This window comes from Ailuropoda melanoleuca, chromosome 6, assembly GCF_002007445.2.
Source record: "Ailuropoda melanoleuca isolate Jingjing chromosome 6, ASM200744v2, whole genome shotgun sequence".
Lineage (NCBI taxonomy): Eukaryota > Metazoa > Chordata > Mammalia > Carnivora > Ursidae > Ailuropoda > Ailuropoda melanoleuca.
This window is the reverse complement of record NC_048223.1, coordinates 74,261,430-74,285,532: the sequence shown is the minus strand read 5'-3', so window position 1 is coordinate 74,285,532 and position 24,103 is coordinate 74,261,430. Positions and strand designations below refer to the sequence as shown.

Genomic DNA, 24,103 nt, shown 5'->3' with positions numbered 1-24,103 from the left:
GCAAGAGCCCTTTGCCTAAGGTGCCATCCAGACTGTTCTGGGCGGGAGCTTTGTGCTCTACCCCTGCCACATGCATGCCAGCCTCTGGGAGGTGGTTCTGGGGTCAAAGAGTGGCTGGAACAGATGGTATTCCTGAGTACGAAAAAAAAAATCCTAGGGAAGTCACTGGGCACAGTGGGGAACAGTGCCTGGCACACAGTAGGGCTATTACGGAGAATGAACAAGAGCAGCAGGGGTGAATACATTCCAGGCCCTCAGCACCTTCAGATGGGGGCCATGTGCCTCTGCGACGTAGGTCAGTTGGCCAGATAAGGCTGCAGAGGCCTGTGTTGCTTGAGTTAGAGACTGACAAAAAGGGAGAGTGTATGGTTGGGATGGTGCGTGGGTGGGCCGGTGGCAGGAAGGAGGTTGTGGGCTGGGCGTTTCTGGGCTGATGTACTCCGGGAAGACAGCTGTTTTGGGACCCTTGGAAATAACTTGAATAGCCTTATGGCTTTATGTCTCTTCTGTCTCCATTGTGAGCACTTTCTCTCCCCACCGTGGGGAGTGGGGGTGCGTGGCACAATTGATTCTTGGTGCCTGAGTCCTGAAAATTCCATCTCCTAGCTTTGGCTCCACTCTCATACAGAGAGTTTCTTTCTTTTATGGGTCTTTCTTGTTTCTCTTTTGTTGAGGAACTGGCTGCTCTCCATTTGTACTTGAATTTGCCAGGTTATTTTTTCCAATAAAAGCAGTTTTTATGATAATTTAACTTTTCTATTTCAAAAGTAAAGTGTCACTATATATGCTCGAGAAATATTTTTATTTAAATATGTAATGGTACTTTGCCTATTTTCTATAAAATAAACATCGGGACTGTAAATAGTAATAGATTGCTCCAGTCCTTTGTAATAACTATTCAACGCTGTGGTTATTTTCCTCTTTCCCAGGCATATGTACTTTTTTACCTCGTTTTACATGTATTACAGAGTGCATATAATTTTTTTATTCTGCTTTTAAAAATGCTATAACTTGAATCACTAAACAAGAAAAACAATGGACAAACATAGGTCAATGATACTGCTTAAGAAGGTCTACCAGCATTGGAGGGGGTGTGCAGAAATGCCAGAACTCCAAATAGAAAACGTCAAGAGATGTGAACAGGTTTTGCCACAAGGGAAATAAAAATGGTTAATTACCCATGAATGATAATCTGTCTCATTATTGAAAGACTTGCTGATTAAAAGCAAGGGATGCCATTTCCCCTGATCATATTAGCAAAGTTTTTTTTTTAATGATTCTCTTACTTATTGGACAGAATGTATGCTAATTGGCATAAATACTCTGGAAAGCAGTTTGGCAATACTTCAAGAGCCATATGTTTCTTTGTTGACTAATTATATTTTTCTGCTTGTGAACATCTTATGCTCTTTTCTCATCTCTCTCTGGTGGTCTTAATTTTTTTTAACTGAATTATATTGAGAATTTTAAATAATAAAAGTAACTTTTTAAAAAAGATTTTATTTATTTATTTATTTATTTATTTATTTATTTATTTATTTACAAGGGAGAGCATGAGCAGGAAGGGCAGAGGGAGAAGGAGAAGGAGAGAGACTCTCAAGCAGACTCCACGCTGAGTGTGGAGCCTGATGTGTGGGGCTTGATCTCACGACCCTGAGATCACGACCCGAGCCAAAACCAGGAGTCGGACGCTCATCCAACCGAGCCACCCAGGCGCCCCAAAGATAACTTTTTTTAAAGTTTATTTATTTAGGGGCGCCTGGGTGGCACAGCGGTTAAGCGTCTGCCTTCGGCTCAGGGCGTGATCCCGGCGTTATGGGATCGAGCCCCACATCAGGCTCCTCTGCTATGAGCCTGCTTCTTCCTCTCCCACTCCCCCTGCTTGTGTTCCCTCTCTCGCTGGCTGTCTCTATCTCTGTCAAATAAATAAATAAAATCTTAAAAAAATAAATAAATAAATAAAATAAAGTTTATTTATTTAAGTAATCTCTACACCCAACGTGGGCTCGAACTCATGACCCCACAATCAAGAGTAGCGTGTTCCAGTGACTGAGCCAGCCGGGTGCCCCTAAGGATAAGTCTTTATCCTGTTTGTAGACCCTTTCACAGTCTGTTGCCTTTTTTTAAACACCCAGATGTTCTGCATGGTTTGTACAGTAGGTTTTTTGATCTGTCCTTTGTGATTCTGTTATTGCTCCTTGGTTTAGAAAGTCGTCTTCACTTGACTTTGTACAAATACTAAATTCTGTTGACTTCTGATTTTTTTTTTGTTTGATTTCAAAAGTATCTCAAGTGTAATTCTCTCTAGAATTTACTTTGATTTTTATTTTTTTTTAGAGAGGAATGTGGGGGAGGGCAGAGGTAGAGAGAGAGAGAATCTTAAGCAGGCTCCAAGCCCAGCATGGAGCCCGACGTGGGGCTTGATCTCACGACCCTGAGAGCATGACCTGAGTTGAAATCAAGAGTCTGACACTTAACCGACTGAGCCACCCAGGTGCCCCGAGTTTACTTTGATTCTTAGGTTAATTGAGAGTCTCTTTTGTTTTCCCAGAACTGTTAATTGGCTATTCTGATATCAGTTATTAATTCTTCCTTTCCCCGATTTATGTGTGAGGCCTCCTTTAGCATTTATTACATTATGACATGTTATTTATGGACTACATTTTTCAGACCGTTTTGTTTCTATAATCTATTTTTCCTGTTGCCCTCTGTTTTAATTATTATAGTCTTAAAATATTGGTTATCCCCCTACCTTCTCCTCTTTTAGGGAGCCTTGCTTATTCCCCTACCTGAAATTTAAAACCATTTCAAACAACGGTTTCGAATTTTAAAGTGAAAAAAATAATTTTCTGGATTTTCAGTAGGAATTACATTAAGCGATCTATGAACTGATTTCTGAAAAAAGTCACTATCATTTCGATATTTTGACTTGTCATTAACGAGCATGTTCTGTATCTTCACATACAATTTATTTTTTTAGCATTTCTTAATTTTTTAAAATTTATTTAAATTCTATTTAGTTAACATACAGTGTATTGTTAGTTTTAGCGGTAGAGTTCAGTGATTCATCAGTTGCATATAACACCCGGTGCTCATTCCATCAGGTGCCCTCCATAATGTCCGTCACCCGGTTACCCCATCTCCCCAACCACACCTCCCTTCCAGCAACCCTGTTTGTTCCTTATGATTAAGAGTCTCTTACAGTTTGTCTCCCTCTCTGTTTTCATCTTATTTTAGTTTTCCTTCCCTTCCCCTATGTTCATCTGTTTTGTTTCTTAAATTCCTCATAGGAGTGAAATCACATGGTACTTGTCTTTTCTGACTGATTTCGCTTAGCATCATCCCCTCTCGTTCAGAAGACTTCTTTGTGAGCTTTTCTCCTTTTCTTAATATTGGTCAGCTGCATCTTCCATTCTGATTATCTCTGTATGTTTCATACTATTATTGCTGTTTGAAGTAGGATCTTTAAAGATTATGTTTTATTGCTGCCATATGGGAATATTACTGACGTTTGCATATGTATTTTAATTAGCCACTTGGCTGAGACCTTTTTAATTTGTGTAGTTTGCCAGGTGACTACTTTGGTTTTTCAAGGTTATGCAGTCATTTCATATGCACATAATCATCATTCTGTCTGTTTCCAGTGTTTATGTTTCCTGTGTCTTTGGCCAGAACTTCCAAGATCATACTCAACGATACTGGTGATGGAAGGCATCCTTATTTTGCGCTTTGCTTTCAAGGGACAGCTTCTGACATTTTCCTTGATGTTGCTTCTAGCTTGAATGAGATCTGTCGCTTTTACCCAAAGGGGCCGTTATGATTTACAACCACAACAAAGATTCCTTTCTAGCCCGAATCCATTGCACATCTGGCACAAAGCACTAGGAGACTAATTGTTTGGAAATGTTTGCTCTTTCTAGAATCCCCTGCCTGCCCCAAACTTTGAGCCTACAGAGCTGGTCCATTTCCAGCCCTTCTTGTCCCTCTACCAAAAGCCTGACTTCTGGGGATTCATTCCTCCCTGGCAGGACCTTGCACCCTCTTCTGCCAGCCCTACTGTCTGACATTGGACAGTGGCAGGGCTGGAGTCACCTAGCACAGCCCTGGACCAGGCGAAGCTGTAAAGACACTTCTTTTTTTTTCCCCGTCTAAGATTTATTTATTTATTTGAGAGAGAGAGAGAGAAAGCGCATGTGCGCATGAGTGGGGGGGAGGGGCAGAGACAGAGGGAGAGAGAGAATCTCAAGCTGACTCCCCACTGAGCTCAGAGCCCCATTCAGGGCCCCACCCCACAACCCTGAAACCATGACCTGAGCCAAAATCAAGAGCCAGATGCTTAACTGACCCAGTACCCAGGTGCCCCAAGACACTTTTTAATAGGATGCCCTAAAGAAGACATCTGTGGATCTTCCATTGCCTGGACTTCTGCCCTTGCCCCGTCTGTCCCCTTTCTTTTCCCAGACCAGCTCCATGAGGTCGCCAGCACCCCTGCTTTGCCCTCCCAGCCTCCTGGAGCACTGCCGGCCCTAGGCTCCGGAGGTCTTCCCAGTCCGGTGGGAAAGCAGACACAAGACGAGGTTAACATAGTACAGGATGAGGAGGTCTCATTCGCACTCCAGGAGACTCCGAGATTAGAGCAGCTAACTGCCTAGAGCGGTCAGAGAAGGCTTTTAGAGGAGGTGACATTTGAGCTGGTCTTAGAGCAAGAGTAGAAATTCTATGAGGCAGATAAGGGAGAAGGGCTTCAATTATGATTATTTCAATAGACTGCATCACTGTCGCTGTTCAGAATGGGATCTGTAAAAACTATGTATCATCATTGGCCTGTAGGAATAGTCATTGAATTTTGCATATTTGTTTTGGAGCAGTCTTCAATGGCTTAGGGGCCCAGGAGAGTCTGGCCTCTTTGGGGGAAAGACAAGAGTTTGCAGAGAGATGGGACAGTGCTGTCTGAGTTGGTTAGTGCTCATGGGGTTCAGGGGTTGGAGGAGGGTGACCCCCAGTAATGGGGATGATTCAGGAAGATTTCCAAAGAGGTGGGATGGGAGCTGGTCTTGAAGCATAGAGAGGATTTGGGTAGAGTAAGAAGGGGAGGGTAAAGTGGAGAAGGCAGAGAGAAACAGCATCCCCACTGTGCACCTGCCAGGCACTTTGTTAGCACTGTAGTACCTTTCGTATTTAATTTTCCTGACAGCTCTGCTCAGTAGATAGCAGTAGTTCCCCTGTTCTGCAGATGAGGAAACTGAGGCTCGGGGACTTTCGGTGACCTAGCACAGCTGGAGAGCCTGATTTCTGAGCTGCCATGCCTTCAGTGCATCCCTGCTGTCATTCGTACAGAAGCAATTGCTTTCTCGAGAAAGAATTCACATATCCTACAATTCACCCACTTCAAATGGACAGTTCAGCAATTTTCTTAGATTCCCGAGTTGTGCAACTATCATCACAATCCAGTTTTGGAGCCCCCACCCCCAAGCTGCGAGCCCCCAGGTTCCCCCGGCCCTAGGCAACCACTACCCTACCTTCTGTGTTTAGACATTTGCCTGCTCTGGACATTTCCTGTAAATGGCCTCATAAATTACGTGATTGTTTGTGACCGGTTTCTGGCACTGAGCATCCTGTTTTCAAGGTTTATATACACTTGTGTTGGTACTTTGCTTCTTTTTATGGCTGATGTTCTTTTTGATGGATAATACCACATTTTGCTTATCCACTCCATCTGTGGGTGGCCAGGTGGGTAGTTTGCGCGTTGGGGCTGTTGTGAGTAATGCAGCAGTGAAGGCCCCCGTGTGATGTGTTTTCAGTTCTCTCCGGTGTACCCCTCCCAGTGGAATTGCTGGGTCATGGGGTAACACCGGGCTTACCCATTTGGGAAACGGCCAGACTGTGCTCCACGGCGGCCTCCCGGCTGCTTCTGGTGCAGGCTGGCCTTCGGAGTGACAGAGCTGGGAAGCAGGGAAGACCACAAAGTCTGTGTGAACTGCCTATTTTCAAAGGCGACTGTTACAAAGCCGTGTTCAGACGGCGCTCCCCGTGGAGTCGGTGATTGCAGAGGGCGGACTTGGCAGGGGCTTGAGGATGCTGCCGCGCATGCCCGGCGTCCTGAGCGGGCACAGTGCTCCTGCTGCCCTTGAGCTCCTAGGCTGTGCTCCCAGACAAGGTGCTGCGCCAAACCCATGGGTTCAGGGTGCGAGAGAGGGATGGGTGTGACCCATGATGATGAAGGCTCTCGGAAGAGGGAGGGCAGGCTTTCGAGCCTGGCACAGGGAAGACGGGTGAGAGAGAAAGGAGGTGGAGAGCAGAGGCAGGGTCGGGGAGCATGCGGTGTGGGGGGAGTCCCCGAGCAGCTGTGGCTAACTCCGCTCTGTGTCTGTTCTCTGGCTGCAGATCTGGCCGAGTGCAAGCTGGTTTCCTTCCCCATTGGCATCTACAAGGTCCTACGGAATGTCACCGACCAGATCCACCTCATCACGCTGGCCAACAACGAGCTCAAGTCCCTCACCAGCAAGTTTATGACCACGTTCTGTCAGCTCCGAGGTACGATCCGCTCAGCCCAGGCCGGGAGGGCATGGACAGCCCTTGGCCTTCGGGCGCCAGCCCTGTGTGGACAGTGTCCACAGGGGCCAGAGTCTGGTCAGCTAGACTCAGGAAATCATTTCCAGGGGAGGCTACAAGGCTGCACCTGTGTCCTCCCTGCAGCCTGGAGGTCTCTACGTGTCACTCCTCCCTCTAAACTGGTTGTGAGTCAGATCGAGTGATGGTCAGGGGTGTGGGTCCAGGAGTCATTGTCTTGTTCACAACAGACCGGCGGAATGTGTGGGGTCCCGAGGCCCACAAGTAGTTATTTCTCAGTAGGCTTGAACAAGCCCCCTGCCTACCCTGCCACCCTAGCCCTGGTTTCCCACTCTGCTAGCTCGGGTCGGGAGTGGCAGACGCTAGGGAGGTTGGAGTTTCCTGTGCTGGGCACACAGCAAGTGGACCAGGGTGTTTGGCAGGGCGATGGGCAGGCAGCCAGCAGGTGGGCACTGTGGATTCTCTTGAAACGGTTCCTCCGGCTGGGCGAGCAGGAGGGGGTGGCCACTGCAGTGCCCGCTCCCCTCTCCATAGAGCAGCCCCTCTGCCCTTCTGCGAGAGTCCCCTGCCGCTCAGTGAGCCATGGATGGGAGAATTGGGGAGGACACAGGGCCGTAGGAGAGGCGATTCCTGCCTTCTGGAATTCGTTCTGGTAGAGGCATGAAATGGATCTTAGGGCCTGTTTAGAGAAACCAGTAAGTCAAATGCTGATGTGCAGGAGGGACGTGCGCAAGCATACCTCACACAGCCGATTTTAGGCGAGGGCATCGGGCAGAGCCCTGAGGGGAAAGGGTGGCATGAATTGGCAAACACAGCCCAGGGACCAGAAGCAGCTTTGTAACGTTCAGGAGCGAGCTAGGGCCTGGAAAGGCCGCCAGCTAGCCACAAGCATGCAGGCCAAGGAGGGATCGGTCTGTGTAGTGGTTTCTGAGTGACACTCACGGGGCTCACTGCATTGGTGCCTAAACCACTGGGGGGTGGGGGATCCTAGGGCAACACTTGGCTCCCCGGAGGCACTGTGGGCACTTTTAACCAGGCTAACTTTTCCTGTCCGTCCTTTTCTGGTGGCTGCTTCTCTGCACGGATGAGATCTGCCCTCACAGCCAGCAGGCCCCATGGACCGCAGCACTCAGCTCTGGTGGAAATTAGAATCATCTGGGGCACTTTTCTACAAACATAGTTGCCTTGCCTCTATCCCAAGACCAGTTGAGTCAGAATGTCTGAGTATGGGCCTGGGCCCTGTGAGCATTTTTGTTTGTTTGTTTGTTTTTTAAGATTTTATTTATTTATTTGACAGAGACAGACAGCCAGCGAGAGAGAACACAAGCAGGGGGAGTGGGAGAGGAAGAAGCAGGGTTCCAGCGGAGGAGCCTGATGTGGGGCTCCATCCCAGAACACCGGGATCACGCCCTGAGCCGAAGAGACGCTTAACAACTGCGCCATCCAGGCGCCTCCCTGTGAGCGTTTTTTAAAACCTATTCCAGTCATTCTGAGGTTGAGGCCATGGCTCAGGGGTTATACATGCTATTACCTAAGAGACTAGCGTGTGAGTGGTGAGCATCTGGGCTGAGACTGGCGGAGATAGTGGCAAACTAAAACGTGCCCCGCTCAGCTCCAGCCAGATATGCTACGAGGATGTTCTGTTTTATTCAACAGAAGCTAGAGAGAGGGGTTTAATGTAGATTGTATCAATTTTTATATAATCTGGAAGGCGATAAAACTTTTGCATGGTAGATTTAGCCCATGGGCCATCAGTTGGAAGACTCTCCCATCATCTATTAGAGCTATCTCTACCATGTCCTTTCGTGGATGGAAAAGGAAGGTCAGGGAGAGGAGGCTTGTCAGACGTCCCAGAGCAGCACACCCACATCGTCCACCACGCAGGCCAGGGCTGCCTTTCCAGGCCACCTGCAGTAGCCCACGGGTCTCCTAGAGATGTTTGCTTCCCAGAGGAGGGTGGAATGACCGAAAATGCATGGCGGGGGTTGGCAGGGCCCTCCAGGAAGAGCGGTCAGCACACTGCCTTTGGGTAAGCCGAGAGAGTTCCTTTGTGCTCTCCTTCATTCAGCTTTCCCATCAGCACCTGCCATATTCCAGACGTGTCTGGAGGCTGGAGAATGGAGACCTGTAGACCAGGTCTGTCCCTCAAGGAGCCCAGGGTTGCTGAACAGACTTGTCCACAGCACCAAGTCCTGGGATGCTGGCGTGAACGGCATGCTGAGATCGTTGGGAACAACACTTCATGCTCCCTGCGAGTGGCGTGGGTAGCGGGTGGGCACGGAAAGCAAGGGCTTTCAAAGGACTTGACATTTGGCAGGGCTTTGGGGGACGAATAAGTAGGCCCTCTCCAGGGGGCATGGTGACACATGCCAGAGAAACACACCTGGATCCCCATGCAATTGTGCCTTTGCTACAGAAATGTGTTTATCATAATACCCTTCCGGTCAGAAGTCCATTGAAGGATGTAGTTTGCACTCCCTGTGTGCGGCTGACAGCTCTTGACTCCCCCACGCTCCCCCATCACAAAAAGAAAGCTGTGTGTGCGCAGTCATTGGACCTCACAGAGATGGCGTCGCAGCAGCTGGCACCCGATGGAGGGCTGATGACCAGGGGCAGGGAGGGGCTGGAGCCGAGAGCCGCACTTGGTTCCCAGAGCCGTGGCTCTGCGCCCCAGCCTGGATTTGTGGTTTCTCTTTCAAATCGAAAAACCCTCTCCTTTTATGTGTGAAGGGGAGGCTTGAATAAGGCTTCACTGGCTTGCTGGCTTCCTCTGCTTGGTTCTTGACAGAGGAGGCAGACGGCCTTGTGCTGGGGAGAAGGCCATCTGCCTCCTCCCACCTGCCACATTGTCTCCGGTGGGCGCCCTGGGGCCTGGCTTCTGTGGGGCTCATGGCCCCCTCAGAGCTGGGTCATCTTTAAGTGATTCCATTGCCCTTGATGCCCCTCACCCATGTTATAGAAGAAGAAAGCAAAACCCGAGAAAGCCCGTGGCACCAATGGAATCCGTGCATAGGGCCAGCGCGCCCTGTGGAGCGCATCTCATTGCCTGACTCCGGCTCTTCTGTCCCCTTCTTCTCCTGGGTCCCCATCTCCCCACTGCCTCCTGATACAAGTCATTCAGCTCTTCTTATGGACTGTGTCCAGGGCCTGCACACCTGTGGAAATCCACAAAAGCCACCCAGATGAGAAGCAGAGGCTATTTATTGAGAACCGGCTCTAGCGGAGGGGAGCCAGCAGCTGTCACCGGCATCTGGCAGAGACTCAAAGGCAGGCAGAGGAGGGGATAAAAGGGAAGAGGATAAAAGGGAAGGCTGTGCCCCGCTGGGGGGGTGGGAAGCTGGAGGCAGGCCAGCTCGCAGCGGGCATCCTGCCTGATTGCTTAGGCTGCATTTTGGCTTTCTCCAGTTGACCCGAAGTTGGAAGTTGGAACAAAAATTAGGGAGACTGTCCGTTGGTAATCAAGTCCTGGCCACCTGGGGCCGATTGTCGTGGGAGTCATATTTGGCTTCCTGGACCGTCAGGAGAGACTGCCATCTGAGTCCCTGCGAGTGTGACCGAGAGCACACTGGTGTCCTGGGCCGGCTCCCAGAGCGGATGAGTTGGTTCCCCTGGCAGGGTGCTGTGGGTTGTGGGTCCTTGCTGTTTTTGTTTGCGGCCTGGCCATCGTCTGCGCGTCTGTTCGGTTGTTCACAGCCTGCCTTTCAGCTCAGTGCGGCAGTTCCTCAGGAGCACCTGTTGGGGCCTGGCTGTGGGCAGGACAGGTGAGTTATAACCCAGGGGTCCGAACTCACAGGGCGGCTTAGCCCTCGAAGCTTCTCACAGAGGGTTTGACATGTGTCATCTCAGTTAACCCTCTTAGCACCAGCCATTTGGGATGGATAGGACAACAAAGACTANTTAACCCTCTTAGCACCAGCCGTTTGGGATGGATAGGACAACAAAGACTAGACGCGGTCCTTGAGGGGTCCACGGGAGAGGCGGGGGTAGAAGCAGACAGCCACCTTAACACCTGAGGGGTGACAAAGCAGACATTTACGGGAAGTCTGGTGGGCGGCCTGGGGAGGCAGAAGTCAGGTCTGCTTTGCACATGTGTGTTAGTTCGCTAGAGCTGCCAGAATGAAGTGCTGCGGCCGTGGGGGCTTCACCAACAGACCTTTACTGCCCACGGCCCTGGAGGCTGGGCGTCAGACGTCGAGGGCTCGGCAGGTTTGGTTTCTTCAGGTGCCTCTCTTCTCTTATAGGCGGCTGCTTTCTCGCTGTGTCTTCGTGTGGCCGTCCCATGCAAGTCTGTTCCTGGGGTCTCTGCATGTCCTCTCTTTTCTTCTCAGCACACCAGTCAGATGGGATTAGGGCCCCCCTAACAGCCTCATTTGAACTCGAACACCTCTTGAAAGACCTCACCTCCAAACAGAGCCACACTATGAGGCATGGGGGGGCGGGGGGGCTATGACTTCAACATAGGAATTGAGGGGGGGACACAATTCATCCCAAAATATGGGGGAGTCAGAAACCTCCAGAGGAAATGGCTCGGAGGGGTCACTGGACAGAAGGAAAGGGGGAATTCCCACGGCATCGTTCGGGAAGATGGGTGGTGTGTTTGGGAAATGGACTAAAATAAAAACGGTACAAGACTGAACATAACGGAGCAGAGGGATATGGTGTGGCGTCAGCAACTGTCCTGAGAGAGTGAGCGGGCCTCGGGGAGTCCATCGAAGGAGCCTGGGCAAGTGACCTGGAGGCAGTGGGATTTGGGGAGGGGGGTGTCTCCCTCCCCTTCCTGCTTTGCCCCGGCCCCGCTGGCTTACTTCTCTCTAGCTGAGGGCACTGAGTGGCTGCAGGGGGAGAGAAGAGGGAGCCCAGAACTGTGCCGGAAGGCAGGGCAGACACTGCAGCCTTGCAGTGGTCCGTTGGACGCTGATGTCTCGGTTTCAGTCGGGGATCGGGCAGATCTACTCGGCTGGGCGCACAGCTTCTGTTCCCTCTCTGCGTGTCTTGTTAAGACCCCCAGTGGGGCCAAGCTGGAGACCTGCTTTCCTCTCCAGTGCAGCCCGGAGCTGTTCTTAGAACATCTAGGCAAGCATGTGTTGCTCCGAGAGGATCCTTGGCAACAGAAGAGCCGTGTCTTTGCCCTATTACTGCATGTCAAAGCACCCTAAGATTAATTGGTTTTAAACAACAGTGAGCTGTTCTCTCCAGCTCTGTGGGTTGCCTGGTCTCTGCTGGGCAGTTCTGCTTGATGTCGTGTAGACTGTGGTCACCTGTCTGGGAGGGACGTTCTTCAGCCTCCAGGGCCTCACTCCCTGTGGGCTTGGATCTGCTTGGACTGCCTCATGGCACAGTGGGTGGACTTCCAGAGGAAGGAAGTAGGTAGTGCCCAGCTTGATGTTCCAGAAGGTCACTTCTGCTGCGTTCCATTGGTCAGAGTGGTGTCGGGGCCAGCCCAGGTTCAAGAGGTGGGAACTAGGCTCCACCTCTTGATGGGAGCTGCTGCAAAGTCTCAGTCCAAGAGGCCTGAAGGACCAGAGATATTGCTGGGCCATCTGTGGATGGCTTTCTGGTTTTTGTTTTTTTTTTTTAAGATTTTATTTATTTATTTGACAGAGAGAGAGAGACAGCGAGAGAGGGAACGCAAGCAGGCTTGGGAGAGAGAGAAGCAGGCTTCCCGCTGAGCAGGGAGCCTGATGCAGGACTCGATCCCAGAACCCTGGGATCATGCCCTGGGCCGAAGGCAGATGCTTAACGACTGAGCCACCCAGGTGCCCCTGTGGTTGGCTTTCTGAATTTCTTACCCGGATCTCCCAACAAATGGCACTTCTGTCATTCTTTATTTGTCAGCTGTTTATGGCCGTTCTTTGCCAGCCACTGTGCTAGGAACTGGGAGGAACTGGTTTACCACTGGGGTCTGAAAACCTGGCCCTGGCATTTCCCAGCTGTGCGACCTTGGGCAAGTGACTGAACCACTCTGAGCATTCACTTTCTCATCCTAAAATGGGCATAATAATAATAATACTTCACAGGAAGTATATAAATCTCATATGCTGTTAATTTGTTAACTTCATTTATAAATCCTTATAAACCAAACCGTGTCCTTTTTTCTGGAAAGTGACAGGAATAAATCAGTTCCCTATGGAGGGGACTCAGAGGCAGCCCGGAGAGGTATTCCTGCCACACGAGCAGGAGAACATGTCTCTCCTGCATGTCGCCAGCCCCTGGAAACCAGCAGGCCCAGGACTCGTGTGCACACCCGGGGCCCTGGGACGTTTGCAACTGGGCATAGGCTCGGATGCCTCAAACCTGCAGGGCTCAAGGGAACATTTCTCGCCCCCCATGTGATGTGGGGCTTCGCAGTCCCCCTTCATTTCCCTGTTCCAAGCTCTCCTTTGCTCCTGGCTCTGAGATTTAGAAGTGCCCATCCCCCTGCCCTTCTTACCCACTTCCCATTCATATCTCTAGTTGTTATAAGACTCTAAGGCTTCATTTGAGGTTCCTGTTATATGTTTTGAATGGGCAACCGATGCACACAGTACCATATTCCAAGGGTCAGAGAGGGAAATAGGGGAGAATAAATCTCCCTCTGACTCCCGTCCCCAGATATCCATTTCCTCCACCCGCAGGCAACTACTTACCAGTTCTAGAGATACTCCATGCCAGTGTGAACACGAATGTATTTAATGTTGGTCACATTTACAGTGTATTGCCACAGGCAGGCACTGGGAGAAGCACCTTGCAAGTAAGAAGTCATTTCAGTCTTGACAGGCCTGCAAGGTCAGTCGTGTTATCATGGCCTTGTTTCCGATGAGGAACCCAAGGCGGGGAAGGGATCAGTAACTTGCCCAAGGCCACACAGCGAGGAAGGGGGGGAGTCGGGACTGTGGGCCCACAGCCAGGGCCCCGTCGTGGAGCTCCTTTGTAGAATGTGTCCACTACTTTGCAACTTGTCTTTCTCGCTTAGCAGTATATTTTAGCAAGTGGCCAATGTCCGTACAGGGACAGTCACCTTATTCTTTTCAGGAGGCAGATGGTTAGCACTTGGCTTTAGTGAGTTCCAGCCCCGGTTAGAAGAGTTTTCTCGCCCCTTCCTTGTGTCCGCCCGTGCAGATGTGGCTTTTGGAAACTTGACTCTTTTCTCTTGGCCCCTCTGTCTGCTGTGGACAGCAGCTGTCTTTGTGCCGAGCATGGGCCAATGGAAGGATGCCTGCCTCACCCCAACAGCCGGTCGCTCTGCAGGGGGGCCCTTGCAGACAGCAACATGATTGCTCATTGACGCAGGGTCACGGCCACGGTGCTGATTGATCCACAGCGGGCAGGTATTCTTGGAGCTGGCACATTCCCTCACCACCCGGCTAGGTAATTACCACAGGCCGGCCTCATCTGCCCTTTCATGGAATCAGCAGGCTTCCTCTGTCCCCTGGGGTCAGTCCAAGGCCTCTGAGTCAGACCTGGCGGTTGTCCAAGATGAGGATGATGTGGAAGTAATAAGAAGAACTTGGGGAAGGAGAGGTCCATTAAACAGACACCGGAAACCTCACTTCAGTAGGGATGACAAATAAAGGAGTGTCACGACGGGCTCTTCTCAGGCCACGGACAGTCTTGGGAGCCGGACAGAATAGGGTCTCCTCCCAGAGCCCCCGTCCATCCTGGGAGCCCAGCTTGTTCGACTTTGAACGCTGGTGTAAGAGACAGCAGAAAGAAACCCGCAGAGCCCCCACTAACGCAGCCCCCTGGGACCAGAGGGCTGAGGCCCTCTGTGTCCACGAGAGAGGCTGGCTAGGCCGGGGCATTGTTGTGACGCCACCATGGAGAAGTATGTCGTGGCCCCCGGGGTGAGAAGCAGGGCCAGCTGTGGCTGCTGCTGTGAGTTTCTGGAAGCTTAGCACACCAGCCCAACAGGTGGCTGGGCTCTCGCCAACACTTCTGTTCTTCCTCTGAAGTGGACACATCAGAGAAGACCTCAGGCATCCAGGGTAGGGTGACATAACGTCCCAGAATTAGATGGGGCTAGGACTTTGACAGGTGTGGTGGATTCCATCCCAAGAAACCTGTGTTCTTTGCCTTCCCCTTGTGACGGAGGCCGGGAGCTGCTGCTTCATGGTTCGGTTCCTGCTCAAAACTTAGCAAGTCCATTGTGAACGACGTGGCATTCATAAACTCAACGTCAATTCTCTAGGCCCCACTGGGTGTGATACGCGACTGATGAATTACTGAACGCTACATCTGAAACTAATGCTGTGCTGTATGTTGGCTAATTGAATTTAAATTAAAAAAGAAAAAAGGGAAAATAAATAAATACATTCTCTAGGCCCAAGTGATTTCGCTGGAGAATTCTATCAAATGTTTAAACAAGAAGTAGCATCAATTTTACATAGTCTCTTCCAGAAAAGAGAGGGGAAGGGCGTTTTTTCCAACCCATACCATGAAGCCAGTAGTGCTTTGATTTCAAATTTAGATAAAGATGGTACAAAAACTATAGGCCAGTGTCTCTCATGAACTAAGACACAAAAATTTTCAGCAAAACATTAGTGATCAAATACAGCAAAGTATAAAAAGAATTATATGCCGTGACCAAGTGGGATTTATTAATTTTTCCAGATATGTCACTTGAAATGCATTTGACAAACCAGTGTTTTCTGTTGCATCAAAGTCTAAAGAGGAAGAGTCCTATGATCCTGTTTGATGCAGATAAAGCCTTTGACCAGCTAGGAATACAGAGGAAGTGCCTTAAACTGGTAAAGAACATCTGTAAAAATCCTATAGCTAGCATCAGACTTAATGATGAAATGTTTTCCCTGTAAATTTGAGAACAAGGCAAGGATGTCTGCCCTCATCCTGAAAGTTTTAACTACTGCAGCAAGACAAGAAAAAGAAAGAAAGGCACAGAGATTGGAAATGAAGAAGTAAAACTGCCCCTGTTTGGGGCGCCTGGGTGGCTCAGTCGGTTAAGTGTCAGCTCAGGTCCTGATCTCAGGGTCCCTGCTCAGCAGGAAGCCTGCTTCTCCCTCTCCCTCTGCCCTTTCCCCCTGCTTTTGCACTCTCTCTCTCAAATAAATAACACCTTTTTATAAAAAAGCTTTATAAAAAACTATTTGCACATGATATGATTGTCTGCATAGAAAACTCCAAGGAATCTATAAAAAAACTAAAAACTAAACCCTCCTAGAACCCATCGACGAGTTTAGCAAGTTCCCAGGGATACAAAATCAACACAAAATGTGCACACTTATTCTCGAAAGCTTCCCCTGGCTTCCTATCTCACAGAGAGTAAACCCATTATCTTCAGAGGTCTCTGAGGCCCTGCCTAGCCTGGTCCCAGCCCCACCTCCACCTCTGTTCTTTCGCCCCCCCCCCCCCCTCCTGACACAGCCCCCTTCTCTGTTCCTCAGATGTGACGAATGGTCTCTACTTTGGGGCCTTGTACTTGTGATTTTGTGATAGCTTTCCCCTGGGCTGTTTCCTTCTCATTCTTCGCTCTGATCTGAAGTGCCTTCCTAGCCATCTGAAATAATCTTACTTATTTATCTGTCTTCCCCCCACACCGCCCCCCACGTGTGTAAGCTTGTTAAAGGGAGACACTAGTGTTCCCCGCGCCCTCCCCGCAGTCACGCAGCAGCTCAACCTATGGCAGGCACCTGGTGAGTGGGGGTTGAGTGAGGGAGTGCAGGCTGTCCTGGTGTCAACTGTGTCTCAGTGACTTTCCCGTAAGTCACACGTCCTACCTGCACCCATCTTCTCTTTTATTTTCCCTTTCAATTCCTGCTTTAATGTTCACTTTCAATTTTGTTTCCAGCAAAGTCTCCAAAATCCAAGAATTAAGTCTCATGGGTCTTGTACCTCCCTAACAGAAAGAATGCCTATTGATGGAGGGCTTTCACTTTTCAAAGAGTATCCATTTCATGTTCAAGTGCCGGGCTGAGTGTCTAGGGGGTGCTTAACAAATCCTCGGTATCAGGCAGCATGTCCACCAGTCACAGCACAGAGACCTTCCTGGGGGGCTGACCAGACAGAGCGGGGGCCCACAGACAGGAGGAGAGGGACTAGAACCAGTCAGAAGCAGGGATTTGCTGAGTCTCTACTCTGAGAACAAGTACTGCAGGGTTAGGGAAGCGGTGTTGGAAAAAGCGGGGTGTCCAAGTGGCCCACTTCTCCCAGGGAGCCTGGCTGGTGTTCAAACCCCAGTTTGGGAGTTGGGGGAGGAAAGTCAGGTATCTGGGGGAGAGGTTGGGGTTTGACCTGGGACACGTTATTTTATCTCTCTGCAAACTGGGGGCTCATAGGTTACTAGAAAATGAACATGCTGATTGCGGGGAAACCCGGAGAACAAGCATTTGGAACACAGCAGTGGTCAAGAGCTGTTAGCTGTCCTTACTACGTCATCAGCCCCAGGCCCCACGAGCTGAACTTCGGGGGTCCAGCCGAAGGGCTCTTTCCTGGAATCCCTCCCCCACTCCAGCCTAGCACCCCAACACTTAGCCAAAACAGTGGGAGCCCGATTCACCAGAGGGGCTGATACTGTCTCACCTCGGCCCCCTTGGAAGCTCAGCAATGGAAAGTCTCCCCTGCCATTCCAGCTTCAGCGCAGCCCCTTTGATGAGCGGAATGCCTTTAAGGACCAGTCCGTGAAGGGTGCAACCCCTGCCTGCCCAGACCCAGCCCCTCCTCCTCATAGCTGAGCCTTCCCTCAGAGCCTGCCGCTAAAGGAAGGCCAGACTTCAGAGAGCAGCCCTCCCTGCAGAGTGGAAAGCTGGGGCCGGGCTCATAGTGTATCCACAAGTCTCTTAATCTTTAGAGCCGTGATCCCCAGAGGATGCACTAAGCAATGACTTGGAAAGCTGCCTAAGCTTTGCTGAGTGAAAAAGGCTGGTCTCAAACAAGTGTATAGTCTGTGAATGCTTTTTTTTCTTTTTAAGATTGATTGATTGATTGATTGATTTTGGGGTGGGGCAGGGCAGAGGAAGAGGGGAGGCAGACTCCCTGCTGACAGGGGCTCCAGCTCCCAATTCCTGGGTGATCATGACCTGAGTCTGAGTCAAAAGCAAGAGTCCGGGGCGCCTGGGTGGCTCAGTCGTTTAGCGTCTGCCTCAGACCCAAGGTGTGATCCCAAGGTCCTGTGATCAAGCCCTGCATCAGGCTCCCTACTCTGCTGGGAGCCTGCTTCTTCCTCTCCCACTCCCCCTGCTTGCGTTCCCTCTCTTACTGGCTGTCTCTCTCTCTCTCTCTGTCAAATAAATAAATAAAATCTTTAAAAAAAAAGAAAAAGCAAGAGTCCCCCAGGCCCCTGCATTTTTGGTTTTTTTTTCAACTACTACCTGTCTCTCCATCTGTCTGCTCATCTATCCATCCGTTAGTATATACATAAAAAATACGGAAGAATGAATAGCAAACAACTCCGGTACTCTCTAGGGGTGGAAATACATGGGATTTTCATTTTTCTCTGCTCCATGTTTTTGTGATGTCTATATTTTTACGATGAGTATGCACCGCTTTTGTGAGCGGGAACTGCATTTGAAGTTCAACAAACCATAATCAGTCAGGATGGGCCAGTTTCACATCAGGAACAAATAATCCCAAATCTCAGTGGCTAAAACAACAAAATGTAGTTACAGTTGGGATCGCGTTTGGTTTCTGTGACAGTTCCGAGCACCGCCCAGTGCTAGGCTACCTGCCACGCTCAGTGATGAGTGAGGGCTGGACCGGGACGTGGCTTGAGCGTCTAGCTCCCACTATAGCACAGACAGTGTGGACACAAGATTCACAGATAAGGGAAGGGGGAAATGGAATGACCGCCCCCTTTCCTCAGGGCAGGGGGATGCATCCAGACACCAAAACGGCGGCCGGGATCAGCTGGGGGGCTTCTCCAGAGCCAGGGAGCCGGAGAGCTTTTCATCTAACTGATGTCGTTTTAATAAATGCTCAGCGTGTCCTGCGAAGTCTCTTTCCTGCTGTTGAGTAGCTTTTCTCTACGTCTCTCTCTCGCCTCTCTCTCGCCCCAGCTATGACTCCAGGCTCTGCATGTCTCCTTCCCTCGCAGGCTCTTAGAATGGACATCACCCCAAGGCTTTTGCAGCATCACAGCCCCTCCTCTTCGGGGTGGGGGAGGAGCAGAAGGACAGCAGCCCTGTCTGCTCGGAGTGCTCAGTACACGTTTCCTGAGCCAGTGCTTATGGGTTCAGTAGATGCAAAGACCTGCCCCTGCTCCAAACCCAGTTCTCCCCAGTTCCCGGGCGCCCTGGGCAGGAGGCCACCACGCTGCTGTGGTCTGGGTTTCTGGACTGTAACATGATTTGTGTTCTTTCTCTTCCCTGCACCTTAGGGAAGGACAGGGTTAGATGTGTATTGAGCACCTACTGCGTGCCAGGCGCTGTACACATTATCATCTCCTCCAATTTTCCTAACACCTCAGAGGTGAGTTTTATCGTCTCTTCTAGCGATGAAAGAAATAACTCAGAGAGGTTTGGTGATCTGCTCAACACCACACAGCATCACACATCACGGCAGCTAACATCGGATCCTGGATCTGTCTAGCTCCCAAAACACCATGGGCTGCCTCCAAAAGCGGGGATGATGGGCTTTATAAGTAGAGTTGAATGCAGGGAATGATGGCCCTGCGACTGGAGAGGCTCAGAGCCTGACAAACCCATGCAAGACTTAACTCTTCCAAGCTTTACAAAATGTCCAGTCCCTACGTGTTGAGATTATCAGAAGGCCAAGACTGCTCTGTCTCCCAGCATGGTTAATTAAAAAGTACAAACCCAGCAAGGCATTCCTGCCTCCTGAAAGGTTTGCTCAAGAACCACTCTGAACAGCAGGCTCTTCTTCTTAAGCTCTTTTGACCCTCGTGACTTTCCGTTTTGGCTCCGTTTGGTTGGACCCCATTCTGGGAAAGGGCAACACTCATTCCTATCAAATTACAGACTTATTACTCACATTCACACACACCATGATGTGGGTTAGCCCTGATAAGGAACAAACAGATTGCCACAGGCTGACTTGACCACAAACGCCCCAAATTCTTCCCACTGCTCCCAGCCTGGCACAGGGCTAACCCACATCATGGGAGTGGGAGCGGCGGGAAGAATTTGGGGCATTTGTGGTCAAGTCAGCCTGTGGCAATGTTTGTTCCTTATTTGTCAAGTCTTTCCTGAGCGCCCTCTCTGTGTCAGGCTTTGTGCTGGGCACCCAGAATACAAGGATGAACCTCACTGGTCCTGGCCTTCAAGGGGCTTCTGGTCTAGCCTTGGGTCTTAGCTTCTGGTCTTAGCCTTGGTAACGTGGCTTCAGCCTCTTTCTTCGGGGCTCAACTCCGACCCGTTGTAACACCTTTCGTGGACCTTTCCAGAGCATCGCTGTCCTCTTCGCTGGGCTCTGCCAATACCGCCCACCTGCGGCCTGGGGTTCTCACACCTCACATGGCCAGCTCGGCCTGGTTTCCCATTTGCTATTCCTTCGGCTCCTGCCCTCTCTCCCTGGCCCAGTGGTACCTGGTTACCCACAGTGGAGGAGCAGTGCCTCTTCGGCCTGGGCTCTATCTATGAGACTTTGGAGCCGGACCACACACGCATCCGCTCTCCATCCTGAGCACGATTCCCCCAAACCTGGATGCAAGCAGTGAGTGCCCATCACCCTGGGAGGCAAGCCTGTTGGAGATGCAGGCAAGAAAGCCCCTCTGGTCACTCTGGGTATCTCTGTTCCAGGATGTCGTGGCCCCTAAGCCAGCCTCAGGAATGATGTCAAACTTGCTACCCTGAGCAGGGGTGAAAGATGCTGAGGACTTGCTAGCTTGGCCCTGACCCTCGGGGTTTGTGTCTGGGGCACTGGGCAGAGCCTTCCGGCAGCCCGCTTTCCCAGACTACATGGTCTGTCTCCACCATGCTGAGCAGCAGAGATGGTAGGCAGGGGAGGCTTCTGGCAGTCAGGGATGCTTCCTCGGGGTCCCTACTGTGGGAGCGGACTGCTGGGGCAGGGTGCTAGGTCAGGCCTCTGAGACCCCCGGGGAGCACCCTCCGATCAGCTTTCATGGCCCCATTGGCCCTGACTGTTCAAGCTGCTCATGGAGGCAAGCTCCTAAAAGGCTCTCAGAAGCCATCTGCAACGCTGGATGCTTCTCACAGTTCCAGGCCACTCTGGGGCTGTCATTAGACTCAGGACTGAAATGGTTTCATAAAAGGCTTTTTTTTTTTTTCTTAATAGCAATTCTGAACATGTTAAAAATCGAGGATAACAAAACCAAGAAAAGGGAGATTCTCTTCCCCACCCCCACAGCAGTTACCCCCGTCTCCCCCCAGCTGTGGGGTCTGGCCCTGGGGTGTCAAGGGACAGGGCCAGCAGGGCATGGGATCCCTGCAAGGTCATGTGCTATGCAGCTGTGACGCTGGGGCTGTGCTTCTCAGCTCCCCACTGCTTGGTGCCATAGACACCTGCTCCCCAAAGGCCTCCGGACTCTGCGAGCCTATCCAAAGCAACAGGGGACGGTCTTGTGTTCACTATAGCTTCAGGCAAAGAGCGTTCTCTTAATAAGCCCAAGTTCGGCCAGTTAGAAATACAAGCCTAGCACGTAACGCCTTATTAACTGGATTCCTGCATTCACTGGGTGCCTGGCATCATTTGTCAAATCTGTCTGCCTGTCCATCCATCTCACATACTTACACAGTACTTACTGTGTGCCTGGCATTGTTCAGAGCCTTTTTTGTGTGTTAATTCACTTAAATTCACAACAGTCTTATAGAAGAGTCTAGTACTGTCCTCATCTTACATATTAAGAAACTGAGGCAAAGATACACAATTTGCCCAAGGTCACGTAGTCAGGAAGTGGCAGATTCTGACTGTGAACCCACAAACACCAGGCCCCAGAGCCTGGCTTGGTCACAACCATACCATATGGCCTCCCCTGTCTACGTGGGGCTGTACCCCAATCTCATCTGTGGCAGGTTCCAGGAGGGGAGGATCCAGCACCCAGGCATGAGGAAGCCTTCCCAGAGTTGGCATTCCTGACTACGGGAATGAAAACAAACCTGGGGACAGTTGACAACTGCCCCATCTATAACACTGACTGGCACCTGCCACCGAGCTCAGCAAATGGAGCTGTGCCCTCAAAACCGCCCTCTTCATCACCAGCAGCTGCCTCATGGAGGCCAGACAGGCTCCCTAAGGGGCCCATGGCAGGCCCCATTGGCAGATGGCTTGTGAACTGGGGATTTGGGGGTGCGGCGACAGCCAGACCACACAGAGCATGGCAGGCACATTCTCAGAAAATGAGGGCTCAGGGAAATGCACCAAACAGAAACTGAACAGCCAGGAAAATTGGTCCAATTCTCATCTGAGAACAAATGTCCGTGCCAGGCAAGTGGCTTCTGAAAGCCTCTGGGAGGCAGTCACCCCTGCCCTCCACACCCCCCTCCGCTGGTGTAAATGCACCTGGGGCCCAGATTCCGCATCTGGCGACAGCGTCCAGCAAGAATTGAATAACATTATTCTTATGGGAAGTAATAACAACTTTTTCCATTTTTATGTAATAAAAAGGAACGACTCAATTTAAGAAGAAACAGTGTATATGTGGAACAGAAGTTTGGCAGAAATTGTGAGGGTGATACTCTGATTCCTTCATTTGTTCATTTGCACACTCGTCCAACACGGAGTCCTCCGCGTGAACCGGGTGCTGTGCTCTGGGCATCTTTCCACAGCAGAGCGAAACCCCAGCATCGTGCAGCTCCCGCTGTCACGGGGGAGATAGCCAGAGCACAAACAGGTCAGCGTGTTAGGTGACAATAGACAGTGGAGGGAAATACTGCAGGGGAGGAGGCAGAAACCGACAGGAGAGGACCCTACGCGCACTGCAAGGACATTTGAGCAAGGACGCGCACTGCAAATATACTGGTCAAGAGCGTTCTAGAAAGAGAGAACTATAGGTGCAAAGACCCTGCGGCAGCTGTGTGCTTGGAGTGTCTGGCAGAGGCATGCGTGGGAGGCATTGGCCTGGACACTCTCCAGCATCCCTTCCAACATGGTGACCTTATAAGTGTGATCTGGATAGGGATGTTTTCTGATTTAAGGCATAACCATCTAAGAACCTGGCTGCTGGGGGTGTCCTGGCTTGTGGGGGACAAACTGTGGTTCTGCTGGTGGAGCTTTATGTTCAGGATATCCCTGAAGGTGGGAAAAGGAGAGGCAGACCAGCTAGGCCCCCTGCATTATCTGTTTGCCCCCGGGATGGGGAGTGGGAAGAGTCATTATTCAACCAGTATTTGCTGAGTGACCACAAGGTGCCCCTCAGAGAGCTGGATGGAGGGAACAAAGATGAATCAGGTACAGTTCCTGTCCGCCTGAGCCCCAGCAGGGCAGAACAAGGGTCCTGGTGTGGCTGGTACTCAGGTGTGGGTACAGATAGTGTGCGGGGGCGGGGTGGGGGACTCTGCCTTCACTGCCGAACCCTGGAAGGGGCTGCTGGCACCTGAGAGCAGTTCAACTCCCACAGCTCGGGGCTGCATCCTGGAGGGTCCGAGGGAGGAGGGTGGAGCACAGAGGGAGGAGCAGAGCCCGCCACATAATCGGTGCCCCCAGCGCAAAATGAAAATGCAGGGTCCTCATTCAAAAAACAGGAGAACAGTGCCATTGAAGGTACAGAAGCCGTTTCCTTTTTCCTCCCCAAGGTCGCTCTCAGGGTATCACTGTACTTTTCCGTTGCTATTGAAGGTCCTTCTGAGTAAGGAGAAATTAACACTTTAAATTATTAGCGTGAATTTTACCTTTCATCTTTATACCGTACAATGCCGGTTTAAGATGCAGGTATCAGATCATTGACTTGTATGTATTAAGAAATTACACAATTTGTATTTTGTGGCCCGTTTCTAGAGGGTGCCTTGAGTGGGCCAGGACAAATTCAAGCCAGACTCAAGTAAGTTGGACGGAGGGAGGGAGGAAGGGCAGCTTCTCCTAAGTGCCTCGGGCCTTCCTAGCCCCATGGTGCAGGGCACACACACGTGAACCTTCCGGCCTGACGGCTCCCCAGCGTGCAGGACGCCCACACTCTGCCCTGGCCAGGGATGGGATCTAGGGAAGTGCAGCCAGCATCTCAAGGATGTTTTGTTTTGTTTTTTTTAAAGATGTATTTGTTTATTTGAGAGAGAGCGAGTGTGAGTGCGGAGGGAAAGGCAGAGGGGGTGGGAGAGAACCTCAAGCAGACTCCACGCTGAGCACAGAACCCAGCCTGGGGCTGCTGGCCCCATGCTCCACCCGGGACACCATGGGCACATGTGCCCAACTGATGCTCATGCCCAGGCCCCTGCGGGGGTGGAGAGCTGCCACAGTTACAGAGCAGGGGTGAAGAGGGGGAGGCCAGGCTGTCCCGGAGTGTCAGGAGTGTCAGGGGCAAGAGGACTGGCTGCTGAGAACGTGTTCTGGGGAGGCAGGGGGAGACCTGACACTCCATGACTCCAGCTCTATTTATCAAACAGATTCCAGGATAAAATTAAGACTTTCAGAAGGCAGCATAGAACATTCGATCTCAGGTGTGGGACCCTTCTGAGCCTAGGATCCATCTGAT

The 24,103-nt window shown here is 50.9% G+C and overlaps 1 protein-coding gene across 5 annotated transcripts in view; it reads left to right on the top strand.

Annotated features, from left to right (window-relative positions):
• The window catches only part of LRRC20 (leucine rich repeat containing 20), a 107,952-nt gene that overhangs the window by 57,880 nt on the left and 25,969 nt on the right, over positions 1–24,103 (top strand). For all 5 annotated transcript variants that reach the window (XM_034662622.1, XM_034662620.1, XM_034662619.1 and 2 more), the window contains one exon: positions 6,385–6,534. In XM_034662622.1, the coding sequence (XP_034518513.1) occupies positions 6,510–6,534 (25 nt within the window). In that variant the 5' untranslated portion in view covers positions 6,385–6,509. The remainder of the gene's footprint in view (positions 1–6,384; positions 6,535–24,103) is intronic.